This window comes from Podarcis muralis, chromosome 13, assembly GCF_964188315.1.
Source record: "Podarcis muralis chromosome 13, rPodMur119.hap1.1, whole genome shotgun sequence".
NCBI classification, from domain to species: domain Eukaryota; kingdom Metazoa; phylum Chordata; class Lepidosauria; order Squamata; family Lacertidae; genus Podarcis; species Podarcis muralis.
In genome coordinates, this window is record NC_135667.1 from 53,708,461 (window position 1) to 53,733,598 (window position 25,138).

Sequence of the window (25,138 nt, forward strand, 5' to 3'; positions counted from 1 at the left end):
AAGGATGTCAAGTCCCACAGGGCCCTGGTCTCCTGTGATAGAGCCATAAATACATATTAATCAGGTGGTGGAAAGAATAAACAGAATCTTGTGCTGATAAATCAAACTTCTGTGCAGGATAGATTATGTAGCTTCTTAAACAATTAGTTTTGCATGCTTCCTTCCCCACCTTCCTCCACTTTGGATTCTTGTGGCTCATGTCTTGTCATAGATTATAGGAAATGGAAAAATTGGAGCGAGTAGCATGCTAGGGACAGAGGATGTAGAATTCCTTACAACCCTTCCCAGGATTTCTGTATCATGTTCATGTTCATGATGCATGGTACAAATCTGTTTCTTCTGGCAACACATCTGATTTTTGCCACTTCCAAGAAAGGCAACCTTTTTTTTTTTCATCTTGTCATTGATTATCATCTAGACAGACTTCAACTGCCCTTCCCCGAGCCCACATCTTTATGTAATATCTTCAGATTCCTTGTTTCACTGGGTGGTATTCCATGTTTCTGCATGTAGTCATAACAAATGAAGATACTGCACTATGTAGGGTAGTTTCAGGTAGGTAGCCATGTTGGTCTGACGTAGGCGAAATAAAAAGATTAAAAAATTGTCCAGTAGCACCTTAGAGACCAACTTACTTTGTTCTGGGTATAAGCTTTCGTCAGAACAAACTTAGTTGGTCTCTAAGGTGCTACTGGACAATTTTTAAATATTTTTATGTAGGGTAGTGTTTGGCTTCCAGGGGTTGTATGTTGTCATATCAAAGCTGCAGCCTTTTAAGCTGGTAAAAGCTGACAACTGGTTCAGTATGCCTCTGGATTCAGGTCAGTTCCAGTCCATATAGGGAAGTGTACGATTCATACTTACTGCAAGTTAGTGTGAACCGCTACAAGGTTGGAACAAGTTGCCTTTTCCCCAGACCCACCCTATTATCATAAATTTTTAAAACTGATTTTTATCATTGCTTTTACACAGTTGTAACCTGCCCTTGGTATTCATGGTGAAGGACAAATAAGAAATTAATAACAATTTACATAATTTTGTAACTCATAAGCTCCATGAAGCATGTATGAAATAAAAAAAAAAAGGTAAAGGTACCCCTGCCTGTACGGGCCAGTCATGTCCGACTTTAGGGTTGTGCGCCCATCTCACTTAAAAGGCCGGGGGCCAGCGCTGTCCGGAGACACTTCCGGGTCACGTGGCTAGCGTGACTAAGCTGCTCTGGCGAGCCAGCACCAGCGCAGCACACGGAAACGCCGTTTACCTTCCCGCTATAAAGCGGTACCTATTTATCTACTTGCACTTAGGGGTGCTTTCGAACTGCTAGGTTGGCAGGAGCTGGGACCGAAAGATGGGAGCTCACCCCGCCGCGGGGATTCGAACCGCCGACCATGCGATCGGCAAGTCCTAGGCACTGAGGTTTTACCCACAGCACCACCCGCGTCCCTATGAAATAAAAATAGCATACAGTATTAACAGTTGTCCTAAAATTCCAGTAAATTATACCATTAACCCTTGAAATGGCAGGCCTTTTGCCTTTTACTTCTCAGACTCTTATAAGGAACTAATGTAGAAACCAAGTCAATCCCAAAGTACAGTCGTACCTTGGAAGTTGAATGGAATCCATTCCGGAAGTCCGTTCAACTTCCAAAACGTTCTGAAACCAAAGCACGGCTTCTGATTGGCTGCAGGTAGGTCCTGCAGCCAATCTGAAGCCGCGGAAACCCTGTTGGACGTTCCAGTTCCAAAGAACGTTCGCAAACCAGAACACTCACCAGTTTGTGGCATTCTGGAGCCAAAATGTCCGAAAACCAAGGTGTTCAGGATTCAAGGTACGACTGTATACAATTGTAGAGTTGGAAAGGACCCACAGGGTCATCTGGTCCAAATGTAAAACAAAAAAAATGTAAAATGTACATATGAGTAGGAATAAAGGCACTTTTCCAGGTTGAAGCTAGTGAGTATACTACCGCACATGAACCCTTTAGTCTGGTAAATTAATCTCTATGGTTCATAGAATTGTAGATTTGCATGGAAAACAAATTTTATCTGTTTCAACCCCTTGCAGGATTCTTTTGTCCAACATGAGGGCTGGAGCCTATGCCCTTTTAAAATGTGGGGGTTGGGGGGGAGTTATTGGGTTGCACTGATTACAGTGGTACCTTAGTTTTTGAACATCTTTGTTGACGAACATTTTGGTTTTCGAATGCTGTAAACCTGGAATTAAATGCTTCAGTTTTCGAACACGCCTTGGAAGTTGAACACGCCATGCGGCTTCCACTGAGTGTAGGATCCTGAGACCTAGCTGTCGGCTATTGAGGTTTTGGTTTTCGAATGTTTGGAACAGTCTTCCAGAATGGAGTACTTTCGAAAACCAAGGTACCACTGTATATATTTTGTGGTTTTATATTTTGATTTTGTTCTGTGAACCACCCTGAGACCTCTGGGTATGGGGCGGTATATAAATTCAAATAATAATAACCCACGACCTTGAGATTAAGAGTCTCCTGCTCTGTTGACTGAGCTATCAGGGAGATCTAGCCAAATAATGATTCAGGCTTTCTTCTGGCACAGGTTTTTGGTTCATTTTAGCTCCCCACATATACTTTGCCACATATACTTTCCCTGTGAAGGGAATAATCTCATCTTTTTATAGTATAGGGCAAGTAAGGTTGCATTTGTATGTATACTGTGTTTGAGGTAGATTATGCCTTGTCACTGATTATTGAGCAGTTGTAGCCTTAGCCTCTACTCTCTTTCCCTTCTGAGTCACTTCGCTATGGAAGGCTTTCAGTTGTATCTAGTACAGTGCTAAGTAACCATCCTGTCAGCCCAAGGATTTCTTTTTGTGCAGCCAGACTTCTCCCACTTGACTTCCCCATCCCCTCCCTAAATCTGTTTTAGGGGTTCGCCCAGTCCCCCAGAGCAGGGGGGAAGAGCATGGCAGGAGGGAGGAAGTTCTGCTCAAGCGGAAGCCCTTGTACTGATGGGACACTGGATTTCAAGCCTTGGAGGTCATGGGAAGTGGAGGCCGGGAAGAATACCTGCACTTTCTCTCTAGAAGTACAGCAGTGGCTGCTTACCCAGTCACAGGGTGGGCTGTAGTTGTAGTGTAGCCTTATTAGACTTTACCGACTGGTGGGGAGGGAGGGAGGGAGGAAGTCAAATGACACCGAGGTTGATTCAGAGAAAGAGTTTATTCTGCTCTCTGGATAGCAGAAGGCACTTGCGTGGTCAGCTCACAGCAAGTCCAAAGAAATGAGAAATTTCATGCAGTATATATATCCTCCAGGCACCCTCTCCCCCCTTCCCCAGGAATTCAAGCACGTCAGCTTATACACGTAAGTTGACATCCATGACCATAAACAGTTATTCCTGTTCCGGTACTCTTGACCATAAAAGGTTGTTCCTGTTCCTATACTCTTATTTTGGGGCAGGAGGTCACCAACTCCTGGCGCCGTTCCTGGGTCTCTTGTCAGACTTAACAAGGTCTGTGCATCTTTGTGGTCAGGATGTAAGATAAGACCCAGACGCGTCATCCCTGCTCTACTGGAACTGCCAAGGCCACTCATTGCCGTCACGGACTGATAAGAGAGCTTTGAGCACTTGTTTATACAGCTGGGTTTTGGCTCAAGAGCTCAAGTTAGAGCATTTTAGAAATGCTCCCTTGGAGGAGGAAAAATGGGGATTTGGGGTCAAACTGATTGCACAGAAACCCATTCCTTCAGTAGCCCATCATGGTTATCCCTTTTGCCCCCTTGTGGGCAAAAGGCCTTGTACCATCCCCTGGCTGGCCGCTATGAATTGCCCTATAGCCTACTATCCACAAATTTGAACTGCCCTCTTGGGCAAGTTGCGGGGCAGACCAGAGTAGGGAAGTCTTCAGTCCGCTGCTACAACACTGCCTCCTTTGAGGGCGGCGGGTGCTCAAAGTGACTGCAGTCAGTCTGCCATGCTCCACCAGGGGCACTCTGGAATGGGGCTGATGACCCTTAAGCCAAAAAGGCGAGTGCTGTCTGTGGAGCATGATATGGTGCCAATTTTATAGCGTCATAGAATTGTAGAGTTGGAACAGACCCCAAGTGTAATCTAGTGCAGCCCCCTGCAATGCAGAAATCTCAACACATAGTCCCCCATCCAATTTGAAACCATTCTGGACCCTGCTTAGTTTTGCAAATGTGATAATAGTTTTATTGTGCTACTAGGAGGTTTATCCTGCTTGTTTTTTCTCTAGAGCCCCAGATGATAAGACATGGCATAAACCTGAGCGCATAATAAGCCCCCTGCTGGATCAATCCAAAGGTCCATTTAGTGTAGCAGTCTGTGCTCACAGTGGATTACTATATTCCTGTTGGAATCCCATAAGCAGGATACGAGTGCCCTAGCCCTCTTCTGCATGTGATCTCCAGCCATATTGCCTTTGATACTGGACGTTTTACATAACCATCATGAGCAGTAGCTACTGATACGCAAAGTCATGGAGAATAAGGCTAATCCTCTTCTAAAGCTGACCCAAGTTGGTGATTATCTTGCGGTAGCGAATCCTAGCATGGAGGCAGTTGCATACATGCCATGACCTCATGTGCACCATTGAAGGGCTACTGGCCCTAAAGTAGAGGGGGAAGCATGTGTGCCCTGGATGTGGAACTGCCATAGCATTGCATTTGTTTGTTACCCATGTGCTCATCCAGGAGTTGTCATTACTTCTTGCTTTCGTAATAGAGTGACAAGTTGTGTGCTTGGTTTGCTCTTCTCCATAAGCACCTCAGGGTATAATGCTAGATACAGCTCACTAGTAAATTCCTAGCTGGCACCTCTATACAAGGGATTAATGCCCGGATACCCAGATTTCTGGCTCTGAGATAGACATATATTTAAGTTCTTTCAAAATATAGCAAAGAATTATTATTATTATTATTATTATTATTATTATTATTATTATTATTATTATTTTAAATGACCAGAGGATCAAAGCTGATAGGATGTTGCTAGAATAAATTTCTTCCCAAAAGACCAAATAGCCCATTGCATATTTATCTTTTAAGTGTTATTAGTACTATATACAATCTTGAGCATCTTATAGAATGCTTACCAATAAAGTAAATGAGCATAAAAGAGCATCCCCTGAATAATAGTACTGGCATTTATCTCCATGATGGCAACACATTTCTGGTATTTGGGTGTTGACCGCAATCCTATTTTTGACTAATGCCATTTCCCCCAACATTTCCCACTCAGGCCCTTAAAATGTATAAGAAAGCAGTGGCCCTTCAGATGCTGTTGAACTCTGTCATCATTCCCTGACCAAGCTGACTGGGGCTGCTGGGAATGCAACAACATCTGGAGTGACACACGTTGACCACTCCTGCTTTAAAAATACTCTGAATTTTGTCACAAAACAAATACATTACAGTCTCAGTAAATTGTACATGCTGAGTGTTCCAGATTTATGATTGGTGGGTGGTTTGTGGCCTGAGAGACCCCTGCAAGGATAGACTGTTGAAGGCTCTTTCTAGAGTAAATAAAATTTAAAATCCACCTCTGGACTCTGGTGTAACTATTAAAATGTGTCAGGGTGAAGAGAAAAAAGGAAGCATTGTCAGGTAAGGGATAGGAGTTCCTCGATTTCCATTTCTATGGGCTATCAGTCAATTCAATACTATAACGAAATTGCAAATTGTAGCTCTTCTTGGAAAGCAGCTTTTGGTTTTGATCAGGACTGTTCTGCTTTCTTCCCTGAAGGCTGTTGCATCCTGAGCCTTTCCTCCATGTGGTTTCTTAGCAACAACAGTTTTGTATCCTAGCACAAGCTCCCCCTCATGCCATGCTTTCTACAGCTTTTGGCCTTCCCTTTACTAGGCCACCCCACCTGTACTTATGGAATCATGACCTCTTCCCAACAACAGGATCAAAAAATGTACCCTGCACATGGCAACCACTCAGCTCCATTCCCTGTCCCTGAAGCCACATGTGGTGGGTTGGTAGAGCCTAGCAAGAGCTGCATTGTTGTTGAGCACCTTGCTGATCTCAGTGGTTGCCAGAATTGCATTTATGCCCACCACTTCTAGATTTGTAGAAATGATTAAATTATTCTACCCTGTCTATTCAAGCCTAGCTGAGTCAAAGAGCCAGCAGTCTTTCAAGCTGCCTCATGAAGTCAGTGGAGGTCTTCCGAGAACAAACCAGGATAGTAAACTTCATTGCAGCAAAATGTAAGAAGTGCTGGTTTGAACACCGAAATATGGCTTCAGAAGCCGGATTCTTTTAATGCAGCGTCTTTCAATACTTTTATCCTGTTCCAGTTTGTCTGCCGTTGCCTCAGGGCTGCTTGAAGATTTTAGAAGTGTATGTGAGGGGGTGATCTTCATTAGTTGTCATTAAAATACTAGGTGAGAGCCAATGTAATTTAGCTCTTTGAGTTGATTTCTAAAGCTTTCAAAATATTTTAGATTGGTCTGTAAAAGAATGCTTTCCTGATGTTGGACTTCCCAACTCTCATTACTCCCAGCTAGCATAACCAATAGCCAAAGATGGTGGCAATTGGACCACAGCAACATCTGCACTGCCACAGCCCCACTCTAAAAGTATTTAAAATATGTACTGTACAGCCTGCTCTTCGCTACCAAAAAGGCATGCTACAGTGGGTTTCAACCATAAAGCATTAAAAGCAAGCATAGTAAAAGCAAATTAATAACATCAGTGAAATTTCATCACATCCAACTGAGTGGACAGCAAATCGCCCAGAAACCTGAGTAAATAAATAGGTCTTTAGCTGGCACAGAAAACTAAAAACTTAGCACCAGCCTTCTAGGAAGGTGGCTACACAATTGGGGTGCTTGCACTGGGGGTGCCCTCTTCCATGTCACTGCATACTGAATTTTAGGCACCACCAGAGCGATATCCTCTACAGATCTTTAAAGCACAAGCAGGACTATATGGGGTGCAGGTTCTCTGCCAGGTTTCTATGTCCTAAGATGTTTAGCGGTTTTAATGTCAATACAAGCACCTTGAAGCTGATTCAGTAGCAGTGGTAGCCAGTGCAGTTTCTAGCAGGCTGCCATGTTCTGCACCATGTAGAGTGCATTGCAATCGTCCAGAGCTAGGGTTGTTAGTGCATGGGACAAACTATCCCCATCCAGGGGCAGTAACAGTTGCTGCGCTAACTGAAACTAGTGTAAGGTTCTTCTCACCAAGAAAGCTACTTGTGCCTCCCATACAATGCTGAATCCAGGAGGACCCCCAAGCTATGTTCCTGTTCTGTGAGAGGGAGGGTGGCCCAGTTCTGAACAGGCAATCTTCCCAATTTCCAAACCTGGGAATGCCCACTTACAGTACTTATCAGGATTCAGCCAGAGCTTATAGGCTCTCGTCCAACTCACCACTGTGTCGAACCACTGAGCAGAACCCAGACAGTGTCTCCTGACTAATGAAACTGAAGGAGCTGTATCAACATGTTCCCCCCTCCAGCCCTTGCCAGAGGAGCTGAGTCAGAGTGGAGAGGCATAATTTTTGTGCCCCCTCCTGGGCCTTAGCAGGGAGTCAGCCTGTCCAACCCCTAGGTATGCCCCTGTTTCAGCATCTTGGTGATATCTCACTCCAGATCTAATGAGCACTCCTAGTAGCTTCAAATAGATATTAAACAGCACTGTGGACAGAATGGGACCAGGGACCCCGCAGCATAACTGCCATGGAGCTGAGGTACAGTCTCCCAATGCTATTTTCTGGGAAATGGCCCTGCAGGTAGAAATGGAACCACCACAAACCCAGCAAGGTCACTCTCTTCAACCCTCCCAATAAAGGACTTCCATCAGGACAACCAGAGCTGATCTGGTTCCCAACCTGGAATGAATCCAGATAATTGGTTCCATCCAAAAGCATTAAAAGCTACCACCCTCTAGAGCAGCGGCTCTCAACCTGTGGGTCCCCAGATGTCATTGGACTACAACTCCCATCATCCCTGAGCTCTGGCCTTGCTAGCTAGGGGTGATGGGAGTTGTAGTTCAACAACATCTGGGGACCCACAGATTGAGAAAGGCTGCTCTAGAGCACTTACCCTTAAAAAGGAATTCTTGCAACCAAGTGATGATTGCCAAACACTTGGGTTTCTTGGGGAGCAGGCAAACTGTAGCCTCCATGAGGACTGCAGGCACCCTCCCTTCTTGCACAGATGTATTCACAGATTGGAATCACCTGGTTAATCCCCTCCAGCTGGATCTAAACAGGACAAAGGTTGAGAGGATGTGGTTGGCTGAACAGCCTCTAGCTTCTTATGCACAGCCGTTGTTCGTTTGTTATGTTTATGTCCCACCCTTTCTCCAAGGAGCTCAGGAAGATGTACATGGTTCTCCCTTTCCCTGTTTTATCCTCATAGTGACCTGTGAGGTAGGTTAGGCTGAGAGACAGCGATTGTCCCAAAGTCACCCAGTGAGTTTCATGGCTAAATGGAAATTCAAACTTTGGTCTCCTGGGTACAATATTCTAAGTACTACACCACATTGGCTCACACTGTTGTTCTTTGTGGCCTATTAGTGATTATACAAGTTAACCCAGGGGTCTGCAACCTTTAAGACAAAAAGAGCCACTTGGACCCATTTCCGAAGAAAAAAAACCTGGGAGCCGCAAAACCATTGCGACATTTAAAACAAATATATCTCCAGAGCCACGATTTGACAGCGGGCAGGAAGGTGACGTCGGGACGGTGCGTGACTAACGCACGCACCGCCCCCATGCGACGTCACAGCCAGTACAGCGCCCGCCACAGTGGGGAGTGTTGGGGTGCACAATGCGCCTCCTCCCCTCGCTAGTATCCGCCCCGGAGCCGTGGCAAAGGTGTAAAAGAGCCACATGCGGCTCCGGAGCCGCGGGTTGCAGACCCCTGAGTTAACCAAACCATCAGTTAATCATTGTACACAAAGATCCTGATACAGCTCTAGCCATGCATAAAAATGTATCGATTTGCAACTAGTTTTCCCAGAACGTACATGAGGATGTGCATTCAAATGCTCAACACATGGAATGATGCATTGTGGATGGACACTGGGTGAGCATTTGGATCAACATCCAGTTTTCACCTGTGATTTTTGACCAAATGAGTGAAAAGTTGGTGAAAGCAAAAACTGGAGGGTACTATGTTATGTCATAGAATAGTTTCTCTCCCTGCTGTTATCTCTGCAGTGTGAATTTGTTTACTCTTCTGCACTCGCAGCTCTAGCTTTGGGGCAATGACAGCTCCTGAAGCCACAGCTATGGAGGAGTGTGAGTTCACATACAGCACTAAACTACGGTCAAAGTTCTCTAGTGTTTAAAAAACCAACTATGAATGTGGTTAATGAGCAACCTTTAACCATAGTTATTAAACCATAGTTAAATTGCTGGGCTGGGTTTGCACATAGCACTAAGCTATGGTTTAATAAACCATGGATTCACTGGTCAACAACAAATTTGTTGTCTGCGTTTTTTCAGTTGATTTAGGACGAATCTGATGCACTGAATCAAAAAATCACATTGGTTTTGCTCAATCAGGTCAAGTTTTTGAGCTATGGCCACATGTCGTTTTTTTACGTTTTTGTTCACATGTACGCTTGTGTGGAGCATTTTAGAAGAAGTTTGTGTACTGTGCAGATATTGCACAGCTTCTGCTCAAGCTTGGAGTGCCACAGTACGAACCCAAAGATTGGAGACTGTTCATTGACAGCAGCAAGCGATCACTGAAATGTGTTCTGCTACACAATAGCAACCAGTTTGCCTCTATACCCCTGGCTCACTCAAGTACACTGAAGGAGAACTATGAAGCGGTGAAGTATGTGCTGGAGAAAATTGGTTATGATTAGCATAAGTGGTTTATTTGTGTTGACCTGAAGATGGTGAACTTTTTGTTGGGACAACAGTCTGGCTTCACCAAGTACCCATGTTTTCTGTGCATGTGGGATAGTAGGGACCGTGCTCAGCATTACACGAAGAAGGACTGGCCTGTGCGGGAGGAATTGGTGCCTTGCAAAAAAAGGAATGTCATCAACGACCCTCTGGTGGACAGAGACAGAATACTCTTCCCACCGCTGCACATCAAGCTCGGCTTAATCAAGCAGTTCACCAAGGCTCTGGACAAGGATAGGGACTGCTTCACTTACTTGTGCCAGGCTTTTCCAGGATTGACCATGGAGAAGTTGAAAGCTGGCATCTTTGACGGTCCTCAGATCCGTCAGCTCATCAGAGATCCAGAGTTCGGAAAGTCAATGAGCAAAGTGTAACTGGAAGCGTGGAAGGCATTTGTTCTGGTAGTGAACAACTTTCTTGGCAACAATAAGACCAGAAACTACGCAGAACTTGTCAACAACATGCTGACTGCTTTCAGAAACCTGGGCTGCAACATGAGCGTCAAGATGCACTACCTATTTTCACATATGGACCGGTTTCCTGAGAACCTGGGTTCAATGAGTGACGAGCAGGGGGAGAGATTCCATCAGGACATGAAAGAGATGGAGACCAGGTATCAGGGTCGCTGGGACGCAGTCATGATGGCTGACTACTGTTGGACTCTGAAGAGAGACCTCCCTGCCCCTGAGCATTCCAGGAGTTCCAAGAAACGGAAGTTCAAGCCCTGAAGTTTGAAAAATGGTGAAGCAACATGCAATTTACGTGTACTTACCTTTATCAATGCCCACCATTCAGTTTACAGTAAACCTGACCTGATGGAGAGAAACGGATGCCATTTCCTGATTCAGCAGTGCAAAAATACCCTAAATCAGTGGTAGAAATCTAGACAACATTCAAAAAGTAAAAAATTGTTGCCCAGTGTAGCATTATGTGTGAACCATGCCACTTTGTGGGGCTGCCTTAGAACTGTGTTCAGAAGCTTCAACTGGGAATAAAATGTAGCTGTAAGAGTTTCAAACAGAACCTGTTGTAGCAACAGATAAAACAAAAGTCTACTGGCTTCACATTTGCTTCTGGAACCAATTCAAAGTGCTGATACTATCCTTTAATGCTCTATATGACATGGACGAGGATATTTAAAGGACCCCTTCCACACGTACACAGTTGCTCTTTGGTCGGCACAAACACACATGCCTTTAGAGACTAACTGGGTGGGTACTGAGGACTGACCTTTTCTATTGTCACAGCTAGATTATTGAACTCTCCTTCAGGCTGTCCACCTGACACACACACACCCCATGTCCACCTCTTTTTTCCTCTGGTTTAGTTTGTAACTTCTCTGCCGATATAAATTCTGCTAGGATTACAATTATTTTGTACTGTATTTCTTTGCTTTATATGCATTTTTTTCACTGCTTTTGTATTCAGAGAAAAGTGGGCTTATAAATACCAATTGTTGGGCGTTGTGAGTAGAAGAGTAATATTATGCTCCTGTCTTGCTTGTGGGCTTTCCATACTCATTGTTAGCTCCCGGAAGAACAGGGTGCTTAACTAGATAGGCCTTCTGATCCAGCAGGGTTCTTCTTAATTATTATTTTTTAATAGAAATTTATGCTCATTAGTTGAGGATAGCACTTAAACACATTCTACTTAAGGTAAAAAAGGGACACGGGTGGCGCTGTGGGTAAAACCTCAGCGCCGAGGACTTGCCGATCGCATGGTCGGCGGTTCGAATCCCCGCGGCGGGGTGCACTCCCGTTGCTCGGTCTCAGCGCCTGCCAACCTAGCAGTTCGAAAGCACCCCCGGGTGCAAGTAGATAAATAGGGACCGCTTACTAGCGGGAAGGTAAACGGCATTTCCGTGTGCGGCTCTGGCTTGCCAGAGTAGCTTCGTCACACTGGCCACGTGACCCGGAAGTGTCTGCAGACAGTGCTGGCTCCCGGCCTATAGAGTGTGATGAGTGCACAACCCTAGAGTCTGGCCCATACGGGCAGGGGTACCTTTACCTTTACCTTTACCTTTACTTAAGGTAGATAAGGTAGATATTGGAGAGCAAAAAATTGCTGGGTTGGACCAGTACAATGAAAAAGGGACATGTACAATGATGCAAATTTATTCTAAGCATTATGTGCTGTGAAATATCCATGTGATCTGCCAGCCACAGATGTCAGGACATAAGTGGAGTGAGAGAATATACTAATGATTTTTTTCAATGGCAAGTAGCATGGCTTTATTTGGAAGCCTAGTTAAATAGTTGCCTAGTTGTAAGCCAAGTATTGTCTAAAGGGCTTCTCAACTGAGATACCATCCAACAAAGCAGAAAGACAGTTGGATTATTGCAGAGTTTGTATAAATAAAAAGATGTAGCACATAGTGTGCAGTCTACAACCCAGCCACCACAGAGATGATTCCTTGTTATATAAAATTGTCCTGGAGGAAATAGCTTCCAGACTGAAATGTAATATGAGACTAATTCATAAGGCATTGAGTTGGAGTCTGATTACTTTTGCATCCCTCTTGTTAGTAGATATTTGGCAGAACAACCATAAACGTAACACTGTCCATCGCAAAGTCCTTCCAGATCATTCCAACCTGTGCAGATCGTGGACACCGTTGAAATAATTCTAAGCATAATGCAGTATTTTTTCTTTAAAAATTATTTGAATAAAATGTCATATTGAGGGGAGAGGCCATAGCTCTGTATGGAGAAGGACGGTGAGGTTCTCACCATTTCCAATTAAAAGGTTCTTGTGTAACAAGACTGGGAAAGACCTCTGCTTGAAGCCATGGAGAGCTGCCGTAGACATCATTGCATCAGTTGTTGCAGTCAATATAAGGCAGTGTCCTATACCCATGTCAGTTTTCAAAATAGACAAAATCAGTACTGACCACTTATATCCTCTTTCTTTAAAAAGAAAAGAACATTGGAGCAGCTTAGGTGGAGATCCAAGTGGTATCCAGTCCAGGCACTGAGTAGGCCCATGCCTGCTTTACTTCAGTAATGCTTCAGTATGACATAGTCCCAAATTACAAAATAAATTCCAGATTGCTAATTTGGAATTCCACATAGTAAATCTGCTTTTGAATTTACTTGGGGCTGTCACTCCTGCTTATTTTGCTCAACAACCCCACCTCCCAGTCTACCCTTTGCCATCTTCCTTCTCCCAAAACCTGACTATATGCTCCTTCTTTTACACCTGACTAATTCCTGGTCTCCTACACCTCACCCACCCCCTTGTCTATTTCCTCACAGTTCACCCAACCCTTCCACGCTTACCTGGGCGACCTACCACCCACTCTGCTCACCTGCCTGCTCTTCAGTTATGACGCTGCAGTTGCTGTGGCTGCCTATTGGCTATGAACTACAGCATGACAGTCTTACAATTTTATTATATAGTTAGAAAATTGTGACACTTGCTGTGCTACTTATTCTACTTAAACCTATTTACTTCACTAATTTTCAAAATATAAGCATAAAAAGATGTTGGAAGGTGAAGGGCCTAAGAGTATTCCTGCCCCTTTAAAAGTTGCACAGGAGTGAGGATGTGCTGGCAGAGGCAAGGACAAGTGACACATATATTCAGGCCTGCATCAGGCTCCACATACGTATAAATCTGCTATGAAGGATGCAAAGAAAATCCATGCCCAATAGAGCTATACCTTGTTATTTCAAGGTCTGTGCCAGAGATAGCCAGTGTGGAGCCATTCATATATTTGTGGATGGCAGCTCCCATCAGCCTCAGCCAGAATTGTCAATGCTGGAGAATCTTTATCAGATCTTGGATTGTGCCATTGGGGAATACAACATATTCATTTCCAGGAGAGGAAATTGCAGATTGTCAGCTCTCCACTAACACAAGATGGTGATTTATAGTAGCCAGACATTGGCTATTATATCACTCTGGAAATAAGAGTGGTCAAGGGAACAACCTCAAATGCTCTGATCAAAGCCATTTTCTGCTGTCTGCGCCTGGGGGCTGAGTTGTTAATAACATAAAAAGCATCAAAAGTATCCAGTATGGCACAGGTACTTTTGGAACTCCCATTGACTGTTGGTATTGTTCGACAGTTGATGGCTGAACAATTTAAAATGATCAGATCAACATTAGATGAAGGGGGGGACAAAAAATGAATCATAGAGATAAGAAATGAAAAATGGAATGAGCTTACCTAGAGATTTCAGACTAAATTGATGAAAAGCTGACAGGACTGGATGATGAATCAGCAAAATTGGAGAAAGCAGATGGTGAAATGAAAATGCCTCTTATACATGGGTTTGGAGGAGAAGAGAAAGATAAAATCATAAATGGAGAGATGGAGAATCATCTGGATTTGGTATTGATGGAGTTGAGAGGAAAAAAGCTTTGAGAAAGCTTCAGTCCTGTCTTCTCTTCAGTTCTGGAAGAAAGAAAGTATTCTGCATACCATTTGGAACAAATTCAGAGAATGATGCTATAAATTTATGCTACAATCTCTGGAAAAGACTGGAAGAAACAGAAATGCCCTGGAGGAGCAGATCAGGATAAATGCAGTAGGAAATGGAAAAACAACAAGAGATGAAATTTGAATATACAGAACTGGGCATGAATTAAAGGATATATAACAAGAAAAGAATTATGGAATATGATTCCAATATGTGATCGCAGTGGAGAGATTTTAATATGGGCATGGAAGGAAGAATTTACTATTAATGAATATGGAGGCATGGTGGTGAAAATTATGGAGGGAAAGTGGATTTTAAAGAAAAGACATAGTTGATATTTACCTCCACCAATAATACTAATTCAGGAACCCCTCTTGGACTTTTCGTGGGGAAAAGAAATGAAATGTTTTTGAGAGACTTCAACTGAAAAGAAACATTATTTAACAGAAAGTAGAGAAGACTGATTTTATCTTGGACTGAATGTCTTCTTCTTTTTTTTATGCAGCTGGCAGATAGAAAATTGGAAGTCCTTTTATTTTTCTTCTCTTTCAACTTGCTTCTTTCTCCTGCCCTTTTCTCCCTCCCTCCCTTTGTATCACTTCTCCATTTTCTTGTATTTTCTTTGGTATCCTTCTGCTCTGGGCCTTTATTAATGTCCAGGGATTGCATAGCCAAGCATGTGGTAGATGGTTAAGGGAAGACCCTGGGTAAAAGGCAGAGAAATGTTGGTCTCCCAGGGTGAGAGGCTGGAAGGAGAAAGGAAAGATCCCAGATGAGAGCTACTACCTTCTGTGGGTGGTAACAACTGATTGGTTCAAAATTGGGAAAGGAGTACAACAAGGCTGTATATTGTCTCCCTGCTTATTTAACTTATATGCAGAATTCATCATGCGAAAGGCTGGGCTGCATGAATCCCTAGCCGGAATTAAGATCACCGGAAGAAATATCAACAACCTCAGATAGGCAGATGACACAACCTTGAAGGCAGAAAGTGAGGAGGAATTAAAGAACATTTAATGAGGGTGAAAGACAAGAGTGCAAAATATGGTCTGAAGCTCAACATCAAAAAAACGAAGATCATGGCCACTGGTGCCATCACCTCCTGGCAAATAGAAGGGGAGGAAATGGAGGCAGTGAGAGGTTTTACTTTCTTGGGCTCCATGATCACTGCAGATGGTGACAGCAGCCACGAAATTAAAAGACGCCTGCTTCTTGGGAGAAGGGCAATGACAGGCCTAGACAGCATCTTGAGAAGTAGAGACGTCACCTTGCCAACAAAGGTCCGTATAGTTAAAGCCATGGTTTTCCCAGTAGTGATGTATGGAAGTGAGAGCTGGACCATCAAGAAGGCTGATCGCCGAAGAATTGATGCTTTTGAATTATGGTGCTGGAGAAGACTCTTGAGAGTCCCATGGACTGCAAGAAGATCAAACCTCTCCATTCTGAAGGAAATCAGCCCTGAGTGCTCACTGGAAGGACAGATCCTGAAGCTGAGGCTCCAATACTTTGGCCACCTCATGAGAAGAGAAGACTCCCTGGAAAAGACCCTGATGCTGAGAAAGATGGAGGGCACAAGGAGAAGGGGACGACAGAGGGTGCGATGGTTGGACAGTGTTCTCGAAGCTACCAGCATGAGTTTGATCAAACTGCGGGAGGCAGTGGAAGACAGGAGTGCCTGGCGTGCTCTGGTCCAGGGGGTCACAAAGAGTTGGACACGACTAAATGTCTAAACAACAACAAGGGTCAAGAACTCCCTTTAAGAAAGGACTCTGTATTCCGAGTGGGCTCTCCATGCCCTCACTACAGCAAGAAGACTGATACTGATGAATTGGAAAAATAAAAATGTGGCTCCCTTCTACGATTGGATTGAATACTTATACAAACTCGCAACATATGAACAACTTGCATATAAATGCAGACTTGCCATGGACAAATTCAATGAAATTTGGAATACATTCTTACAAATACTGTAATAGGTCACAATCTGGTGAAGTACAATAACAACCTTGTAAAGTATACAGTTTTGGGTTTTACCCTTCCCCGCTTTATTTTCCCTTCTACACGGGTTGTGTTTCTCTTTTTCTTTCTCTTTTATTTACGTCTCATAATGTTTAGTGCGCATATAATTATGTACTTTTTGAACTTTCAATTAAATAAAAAGAGAGGACTGTATTCTACTTAGTCTATTTGTATTTTTTAGCATCTTTTTTGTTTTTTAGATTAGGCTTTTATATCTTATAGTATTATGAAAAACTTTAAAAATTCTTATATTTCACCCCTTCCCAAAAAAGAAATAGACAGCTTCACCTATCCCTACTTCTCAAAGAGTTGATTTGTATTTTAACCCAATTTCTAAGCTTTTACAAAGCATATTTATATGCAGATCATTTTTTAAACTTATTAAAAGCCACATTGAGGTAACACTCCATCTTTTTACAGTTCCTGTTGTTTGTCGCTAGCTTTCTTGATGAGAAATGTCAGAAAGTGGTATTTTTCTCTCACTTGTGCTATGCAGTTTCACTTGCTTAATTTCTGCATGCCAGGTTGATGCTAAAGACACAAGTATAGGGTCAACAAAGAAACCCATTGCCTCCGTAATGGCTGAATTTTCATATAATGCAGTGGTGGCCAAACTTGGCCCTCCAGCTGTTTTGGGACTACAACTCCCATCATCCCTGACCACTGATCCTTTTAGCTAGGGATGATGGGAGTTGTAGTCCCAAAACAGCTGGAGGGCCAAGTTTGGCCACCACTGATATAATGCAAGACCAGTCTAGAAAATCACTGAGAGAGCATAAAAATCCACCCTATCCTGAAAAAAACGTTGCTTTTTGTGTGTGTGTGTGTGTGTGAGGAAAAGACAGTCTGTACCTGAGGACAGAAGGTGAACAACTAAGAGAAGCCCTGGAAGGTTTGACAGGCAGCCTATATGAGTCTGCACACTGGCCGTGAAGTAGTTAAGAGGGGGAAATTGCATTTTGAGAACAAGTAGTGAATGGGATAAGTGTGGAAGAGAGTCTCTAAAAGTTCTTCTTGTCTTTCAGGAATACAAGCGCAAGTTAGCCAGAGTCTCTCAGGTACGGAAAGAACTCAAGTCACGGATCCAGACCCTTCCTGACCTTTCACGACTCCCCAATGTCACAGGAAGTCAGGTGCATCTTCCATTTGCAGGAGATGTCTATAATGATGATTGACATTCAGATGTTCCCCTGGAATGAGGAATTGGGCAGATGGATTGATATTATTTTTGTATATTTGTTGAGAGTAGCACTTCAGTGTTTTAATTTATAAGAAATGTCAAATGTTGCTTTGTTTACTATGTTACTGAAACTGTGGTGAAGCAGGTACTATGTAAGAGGCAGAATCTCTGTGTTATTATGTTTAAAAGAAAGAGTGATTATTACAATTTAACTTTTGTACTCACTTTGATTAGATCCAGGAGAACATTGTTTCTATTTTGCTTTTTCTTATGTGATCTTTATTGGATATAGGTCTAATAATTTAAACTAATCATATAAGACTCTGCACATAGTAAGTGAAGAAATGCAAAAATAGGTCTTTTGACTCCTGCAATTTGGATTGAAATGTGACAGTAATTGTTTTTCTTCTCCCAAAAAGTCATTGTCTTAATGTTCTTTTAAAAACTTTTGAATACAAATTATATTAAAAACAGATGTTGAATGACCAAAAATGACCGTAGTTAAGTGAATTAGAATGCTAAATGATTTAGAATTTTAATAGTAATCACTCCTCCTCTCTGAAGGTTGATTTTTTTTTTATATAGTCAGCAACCATATGTTTGCATTGTAATCATTTTCTACATAAATCCAAATAGAAAAACCTCATCTTAGAGGACAAACAGGCCAGTGAGCGTAATCCTCATCTGTAAGGAATTGGAATGGTTATATAGGACTGAATCTATACTTTTTTACAATTAACTGTGCTTAGTGGTAAAAAAAAATGTTTAGAAGTTCAATCCTATAGCTGCCTACTCAGAAGTAAATCCCACTGTATTCAGTGGCTTAATCTAGATTAAGTGTGCAAATGATTGCAGCACAAGAACATAATTCTGTCGTGTGCTTTATTCATTAGCTGGAGCTCTGAGCATCTTTTCTCTAATGGGGAACTCAGCTTGGAAGGTTACCGCCATGTTAATTGCAGAAAAGCTCCAACAAATCACTCCCAAGCCTGGAGTGTTAACATGGGGAAAGTTTATTCCTGACTACTCATGGTTAGGAAGTTCACACTGATATATGGCCACTGCCTTTCAGCATATTTACCTATTTGCTTGCACAGACAGCTTCCCATTTAGTCTATGGGCAGTGGAGTCTAAAAATGGGCTGGTTCTTACCATCTGGGGCCAGTGTGCACATTTGCTGTAGTTGCTAGTCACAAAATTGCAGTGCATGGTTTAGGAAATTGGTTGTGGGCATGCCCCCCATCAGCAGGAAAAAGACATCTACTATTTGTTTCATTCTTGTTCAGTGATGCTCTCAAAAATTACTTTAATACATTAAGGATGTTTTCCAGTTAATTTGACCCGCCTTAAAAAGGTAAAGGGACCCCTGACCATTAGGTCCAGTCATGACCGACTCTGGGGTTGCGGCTCTCATCTCGCTTTACTGGCCGAGGGAGCCGGCGTACAGCTTCCGGGTCATGTGGCCAGCATGACTAAGCCGCTTCTGGCGAACCAGAGCAGTGCACGGAAACGCTGTTTACCTTCCCGCTGGAGCGGTACCTATTTATCTACTTGCACTTTGACGTGCTTTCGAACTGCTAGGTTGGCAGAAGTTGGGACCGAGCAACGGGAGCTCACCCCGTTGCGGGGATTCGAACCGCCGACCTTCTGATCAGCAAGTGCTAGGCTCTGTGGTTTAACCCACAGCACCACCTGCGTCCCTATTTGACCCGCCTTACACCACCAAATTAGGTCAAAGTTGCAAAACTTAAAGCCCCAAATTGGACATTATGTATATTTGGCAATTTATTGTACACATTTAATGTACTTTTCCACTGTCACTTATTTGTTACCAGCGGTCGGCATGGCTGATCATATTCTAGGGTCATTGGCAATCTGAAAAGGCTACCTCATTTATTCACCCTGGGTGGTGAATTCATCCCACCCCTCAAAGATATAGATTTTATGTTGCAATGTCAGATACAGAAGTGATTAGCAGGTATGAGCACTCCTTTCTATGACTATATTACAATTTAAATATAGGAAGTGGCCTTAAGTGACACCGCCCTGCTACCTGGCAAACATTTAACTCTTAATCGTCACCTCTAAAATTAGAAAAGTGAAGTTATTCACATTTCCACCACTGAAAAAATGTTGAATGCTAGTGGCAGAGAAAACAAATTATTTCACAGGAAAAATGCTATTTTGAATATAGCTACTTAAATATGTGAAAATATAATACCTCTTTCTGGGAAACTCAAAACAGTTTAATGCAGCTTGCTGCTGCTGCTTCTGTCTTATTGTAGCAGTTTTGGATTATACTTAAAAAGCATTTCATTGTCAGTTTTGAATGCTAAACTGAGGTGCATCCACTTCTGTTACCTATATCATGTGCTGTTTGCAAAGTTTGATCCAGCAGAGGTAAGCACATCTAAGACCAATTAATTTGAAAAGAAAGGAAGTATATGCTTAAATTTCAGGCAGAGAAATTACTGGGGAATAAAATTGCTCAACTTTTGCATCTTGCTGTAATATTTATGGAAGATAACTGCAAACTTTAAGGGGGAAAAACACTTTGCTTGTATTTTGAACAGCTTGTGCCTGATAGTTTGAAGTTTTATTGTATTATCATAGTCCTAAAATACTGACAGACACATGTCAGAATGCAGCAAGATGAAAGGTGGTTGGTAATCTCAGTTTATGTTTCACATTTAAAAAATGAGGGAAAGGAGAAGGATTTCATGGAGTTGAAAATTCTCTATGCTGTTAGGACTTTTCATGGTTCAGACACACTGTAATATTTCTGCTTTTTCTAATCCATTCCATTCCAGACATCAGGAGGTTATAATATCCAGATTTAACAAAGCATATAATTATAATTTCTTTTTCTCCAAAGGACACAGGAAAATTCCACTCATACCACGCAGAATTGCATAAGTTTAAAATATAAACCTCAATTTGTTTTGCATCTGCTTTTTTGCATGCAATGTTTAGCCACAGATTAGTGTTACGTATATGAGCCTTTGGCTAATGCACTCCCACCCCTTAATTGGAATAAGCCAATTTGTGACTAGTAATGATGCCTGCTGGTTTCACTAAACCATAGCAAACCGCAGTGCTGTTTTTCTAGAACTTCTGCCTTGTTCTTTTAGAATGGCAATAGTGTCCATCTGAGAGGTGCTGGAGCTGAGCTCCTGTGAGCTCCGGTTGAAGAAAAGCCCTGGTAGACAGTAAACCACAGTTCCATGTTTGAACATAACAAGAAGCTACATTTGAAAAGGGAAGTGAAAGCTACCAATTTTCCATTCCCTCTATGAGCATTGCTTTGATGAGGAGAGGAGAGCATTGAGTCTGAGGCTTGTGCACTTAATTCTAACATACAGTGGTACCTCAGGTTAAGTACTTAATTCGTTCCGGAAGTCCGTATTTAACCTGAAACTGTTCTTAACCTGAGACCACTTTAACTAATGGGGCCTCCTGCTGCCGCTGCACCATTTCTGTTCTCATCCTGAATCAAAGTTCTTAACCTGAAGCACTATTTCTGGGTTAGCAGAGTCTGTAACCTGAAGCGTATGTAACCCAAGGTACCACTGTATAGTTTAGTGTTCTGCCACTGAGTCTTGCTGAAACGCTTACTTGTAGAATTCATTTTTCTGCATGTAAATACTTTTGTTGCAAATACGTGCACCCTTCTTTTACCAAAATACAGAAATTAATAAGTTCTTGGGGAAATTTTACTCTACTCTTGGCTGGTAGCTTTCAGGCAAATGTTTACATTTCAGCTTAGTTTTGCCAACTTGAACCTTGTTTTATTAGGAGCCATTGATCCTAGTCACATGCCGTGGAAGTACATAAAACACAGCTCACTGTGAATAAATATTGTGCTTGTGTATGCTGCTGAATCACTCCTGTTTTACTCCCCACTCTTAGGAGCACCAAAACACTAACCCTGGTTTACTTACTATGACATGTGTACTCAAGACATGTGTGCTCATAGGTTTGTTTCTTCTAAACAAAAAACGACAAGTAAGCCAAGAACAAGCCTTGAGGTCCAGGTTTCAGTAATTTGCTGCCTTACCAAAATTTGAGTTGTTGAAAACACATCCTCAACATGGAATATTTAGGCCAAACATTCATTACACTGAGCACACACCCAGAATTAGAAACAAATCATGTTTATATTTGCAACCCCTTACTACAGTGGTACCTCGGGTTACATACACTTCAGGTTCCATTCACTTCAGGTTACAGACTCCGCTAACCCAGAAATAGTGCTTCAGGTTAAGAGCTTCAGGATGAGAACAGAAATCGTGCTCCGGCGGCAGCAGGAGGCCCCATTAGCTAAAGTGGTGCTTCAGGTTAAGAACAGTTTCAGATTAAGTACGGAGCTCCGGAACAAATTAAGTACTTAACCCGAGGTACCACTGTACTGTGTCCAATATAATTTACTTAAAATGAACAGGAATCACCACTAAATCAAATACTGCTGGTACAAGCATTTCCACTTTTAAAACTTGGTTAATATTTTCATTATACAGTGGTACCTCGGGTTAAGTACTTAATTCATTCCGGAGGTCCGTTCTTAACCTGAAACTGTTCTTAACCTGAAGCACCACTTTAGCTAATGGGGCCTCCTGCTGCTGCCGCGCCGCCGGAGCACAATTTCTGTTCTCATCCTGAAGCAAAGTTCTTAACCTGAAGCACTATTTCTGGGTTAGCGGAGTCTGTAAACTGAAGCATATGTAACCTGAAGCGTATGTAACCTGAGGTACCACTGTATTACAACTTCACACACCTCACTATTTTCCTTTGTGTGTTGTGGGGAACTCATTTATAAATAAGCACTGGCTGAAACAAATTTTCCCACCTATTTGGAAGTCAGTAATTACAAATGGAACCCTGCAACTAAATGTTACCATGTTGAAAGTTCAGGCTTTCAGCTACTCCATTCCACCTTATTCCATCCACCAGCCCCAGTCCCCTCCTACTGCATTCAACAGTCCTTTCCCCACCCCATTATTTAAGGGATTTTTGAGATAGAGTGGACCCACTTGTGCCTGGTCCCACCTACACTGAATTCTTTCATTTTCATTGATCTCTCTGCGGAGCGCTCTCTTCCACCCCTGGGCACATTTAAGTGACCTGCCCAGACAACAGCACACCATTTATCTACGTTTCTCTGTCTTCCATTAAAAACTTCCCTGAACTAAGCCTTCAGATGGTTTGTAAAAGTCAAATAGTAGTTAGTATCTGTTTGACATTTGATGGGAAGGTGTTCCACAGGGTGGGCGCCACTACCAAGAAGGCCCTCTACCTGGGTCCCTGTAGCTTCACATCTCGCAATGAGGGAACCACCAGAAGGCCTTCGGAAGTGGACCTCAGTGTCCGGGCTGAAAAATGGGGGTGGAGACGCTCTTTCAGGTATATAGGCCAAGGCCGTTTTGGGTTTTAAAGGTCAGCACCAACACTTTGAATTGTGCTCGGAAACTTATTGGGAGCTAGTGTAGATTCTTTAGGACTGGTGTTATACGGTCCTGGCGACTCCCATCAGTCACCAGTCTAGCTGCTGTATTCTTGATTAGTTGTAGTTTCCAAGTCACCTTCAAAGGTAGCCCCACATACAGCGCATTGCAGGAGTCCAAGCGGGAGATAACCAGAGCATGTACTACCCTGGTGAGACAATGCACAAGCAGGTAGGGTTTCAGCCTGCGTACCAGATGGAGCTGGTAGACAATCGTTCTGGATGCAGAACTAATCTGTGGACAGCTGTGATGCAGAACTAATCTGTGGACAGCTGTGATTCCAAAATGACCTCCAAGCTGCACCCCTGGTCCTTTAGGGCAGGCATGGCCAAACTTAGCCCTCCAGCTGTTTTGGGACTACAACTCCCATCATCCCTAGATAACAGGACCAGTGGTCAGGGATGATGGGAATTGTAGTCCCAAAACAGCTGGAGGGCCAAGTTTGGCCATGCCTGCTTTAGGGGTACAGTTACCCCATTCAGGACCAGGGAGTCCCCCACACCTTCCTGCCCCGTCTCTCAGAAACAATACTTCTAACTTGATGGAACCATTTCATTCTATTCCCCTTCCCGCCTTTTTGCCAGGGTTTTATTTTATCCTTCCTCAATATTCTGTGTCATGGTTATTATGGGACTGTTTGCAGGGTCTCTCTCCTCCCCTAAGTATATTTTCCTGCAATTCCCACTTGTGTGTACCTCAGGATTACTGTGAGTCTGCTGGAACTTCTCTCCTGTTGCATTGGTGGTAAGCACAAGAAGACACTCAATGTTTCTTCTTAATGTATAGGTGCTTAAATGATGCTTCCTCAGTTTTATATTTGAAAACTTAATACTTGTTCTAATGCATGTAACATGGTTGCATTAGTTTGTGTTTAGGCCTCTTAGTTCCTAAAATTAGGATCACGAGTTACTCCTACAAAGTGGAATTCACTCTTATATTTGGAGCAAACCTGCTTTAAACAAGGACTAAGGCTTTCATCGTTCAGTCACTGATTCCCAATGGAGAAGAAATTACACACATGCCGAAGACCATCTTTTACAGTTGGTGACTGACAAGTGTAATTCATGACACTGGCCCGCTATACCACTCAATTGAGTCGATCCAAATATGTGTAATAGTAATCCGCTACCAATTATCTGAGCTGTTTAAACCATCACAATAAGTCTGTCTTGGCTATCTTACTAGTTGCAAGTCTAGATCTTTGGACGAGATCTAAAGAGCTGTTTAAACTCATGCAGTGGATTCGCAGTAGCCCAGTTAGTTTGATTTCCCCACTTTGAGTAGCTGATCCCTATGCAGTACGAATAAATCTGCTTCCAAGACTTCCCTCAGTTTCAAAAACAGTTTGCTGTGTGGTGGTGGAAGGGGAGTTAGTGCTCTGCAAGAAAGAAAAGTCTAAAGGTATTTTTGGCTCACCGAACTGGTTTCACAGTTCTTTGAAGCCTAGCCTGTCTTCATTTTTTGTTCATTATGAACATTATAGTGGACATGTGTTTATGTGAATATTACGAACTATTAGCACTTTTAACTTGTGTGCAACAATTCAGCTGTTATATGTTAAGCATAATTCGTTATTGAACATTGTTGACTGAATTTGTAAATTCCATCTACTAAGAGCACATGTTTTCATATTGAAAATAAAGATTAAACACGCTATTTGTACTGTTTCATTCTGTGCTACAGTCCATGTGATTTCAAGCCCCCCTCAACATACACTTAAGAGTTTTAAACCCAGACCCTTAATATATTTTGAGAAAACTATTTTGGGTTACTTATTATACTTTTTAAATAAAGTATACGGTGGGTTGACATTTTCAGAATGGTAGGGGGGGAAATATTATGAAAAGGAGGTGGCTTAAAAAGTTTTGCATCTCAAAGAATGCCATGCCCGCCAACTTGAAGGAAATGAATTTGCCAAACTCCTCCCCTGGAAGATGAGGAGAAGTAGTATCGCCTTGGGGGAGGATGCTATGGCCTGATGGGCAACTTCACCCAATGGGTAGAAGTGGTGACAGGCTATTTAAGCTTGCTCTGCTCCACAATCTTCCTTCTTTATTCAGCACCCACTCTTTTACAGTACAGGCTAGTCACCTGTTTTCCAGAGTCTGAATAGGACTTTGGGGGGAAACCCTAATTGACTGGGG

General features: G+C 42.7%; 1 protein-coding gene across 1 annotated transcript in view; it reads left to right on the top strand.

Moving 5' to 3' along the window:
• Window positions 1-24,650, top strand: part of RPRD1A (regulation of nuclear pre-mRNA domain containing 1A) — a 43,915-nt gene extending 19,265 nt beyond the window's left edge. Inside the window, exon 7 of the mRNA XM_028702104.2 lies at window positions 17,339-24,650. Within this exon, the coding sequence (XP_028557937.2) occupies window positions 17,339-17,488 (150 nt within the window). The 3' untranslated portion in view covers window positions 17,489-24,650. The remainder of the gene's footprint in view (window positions 1-17,338) is intronic.
• The last annotated feature ends 488 nt before the right edge of the window (window positions 24,651-25,138 follow it).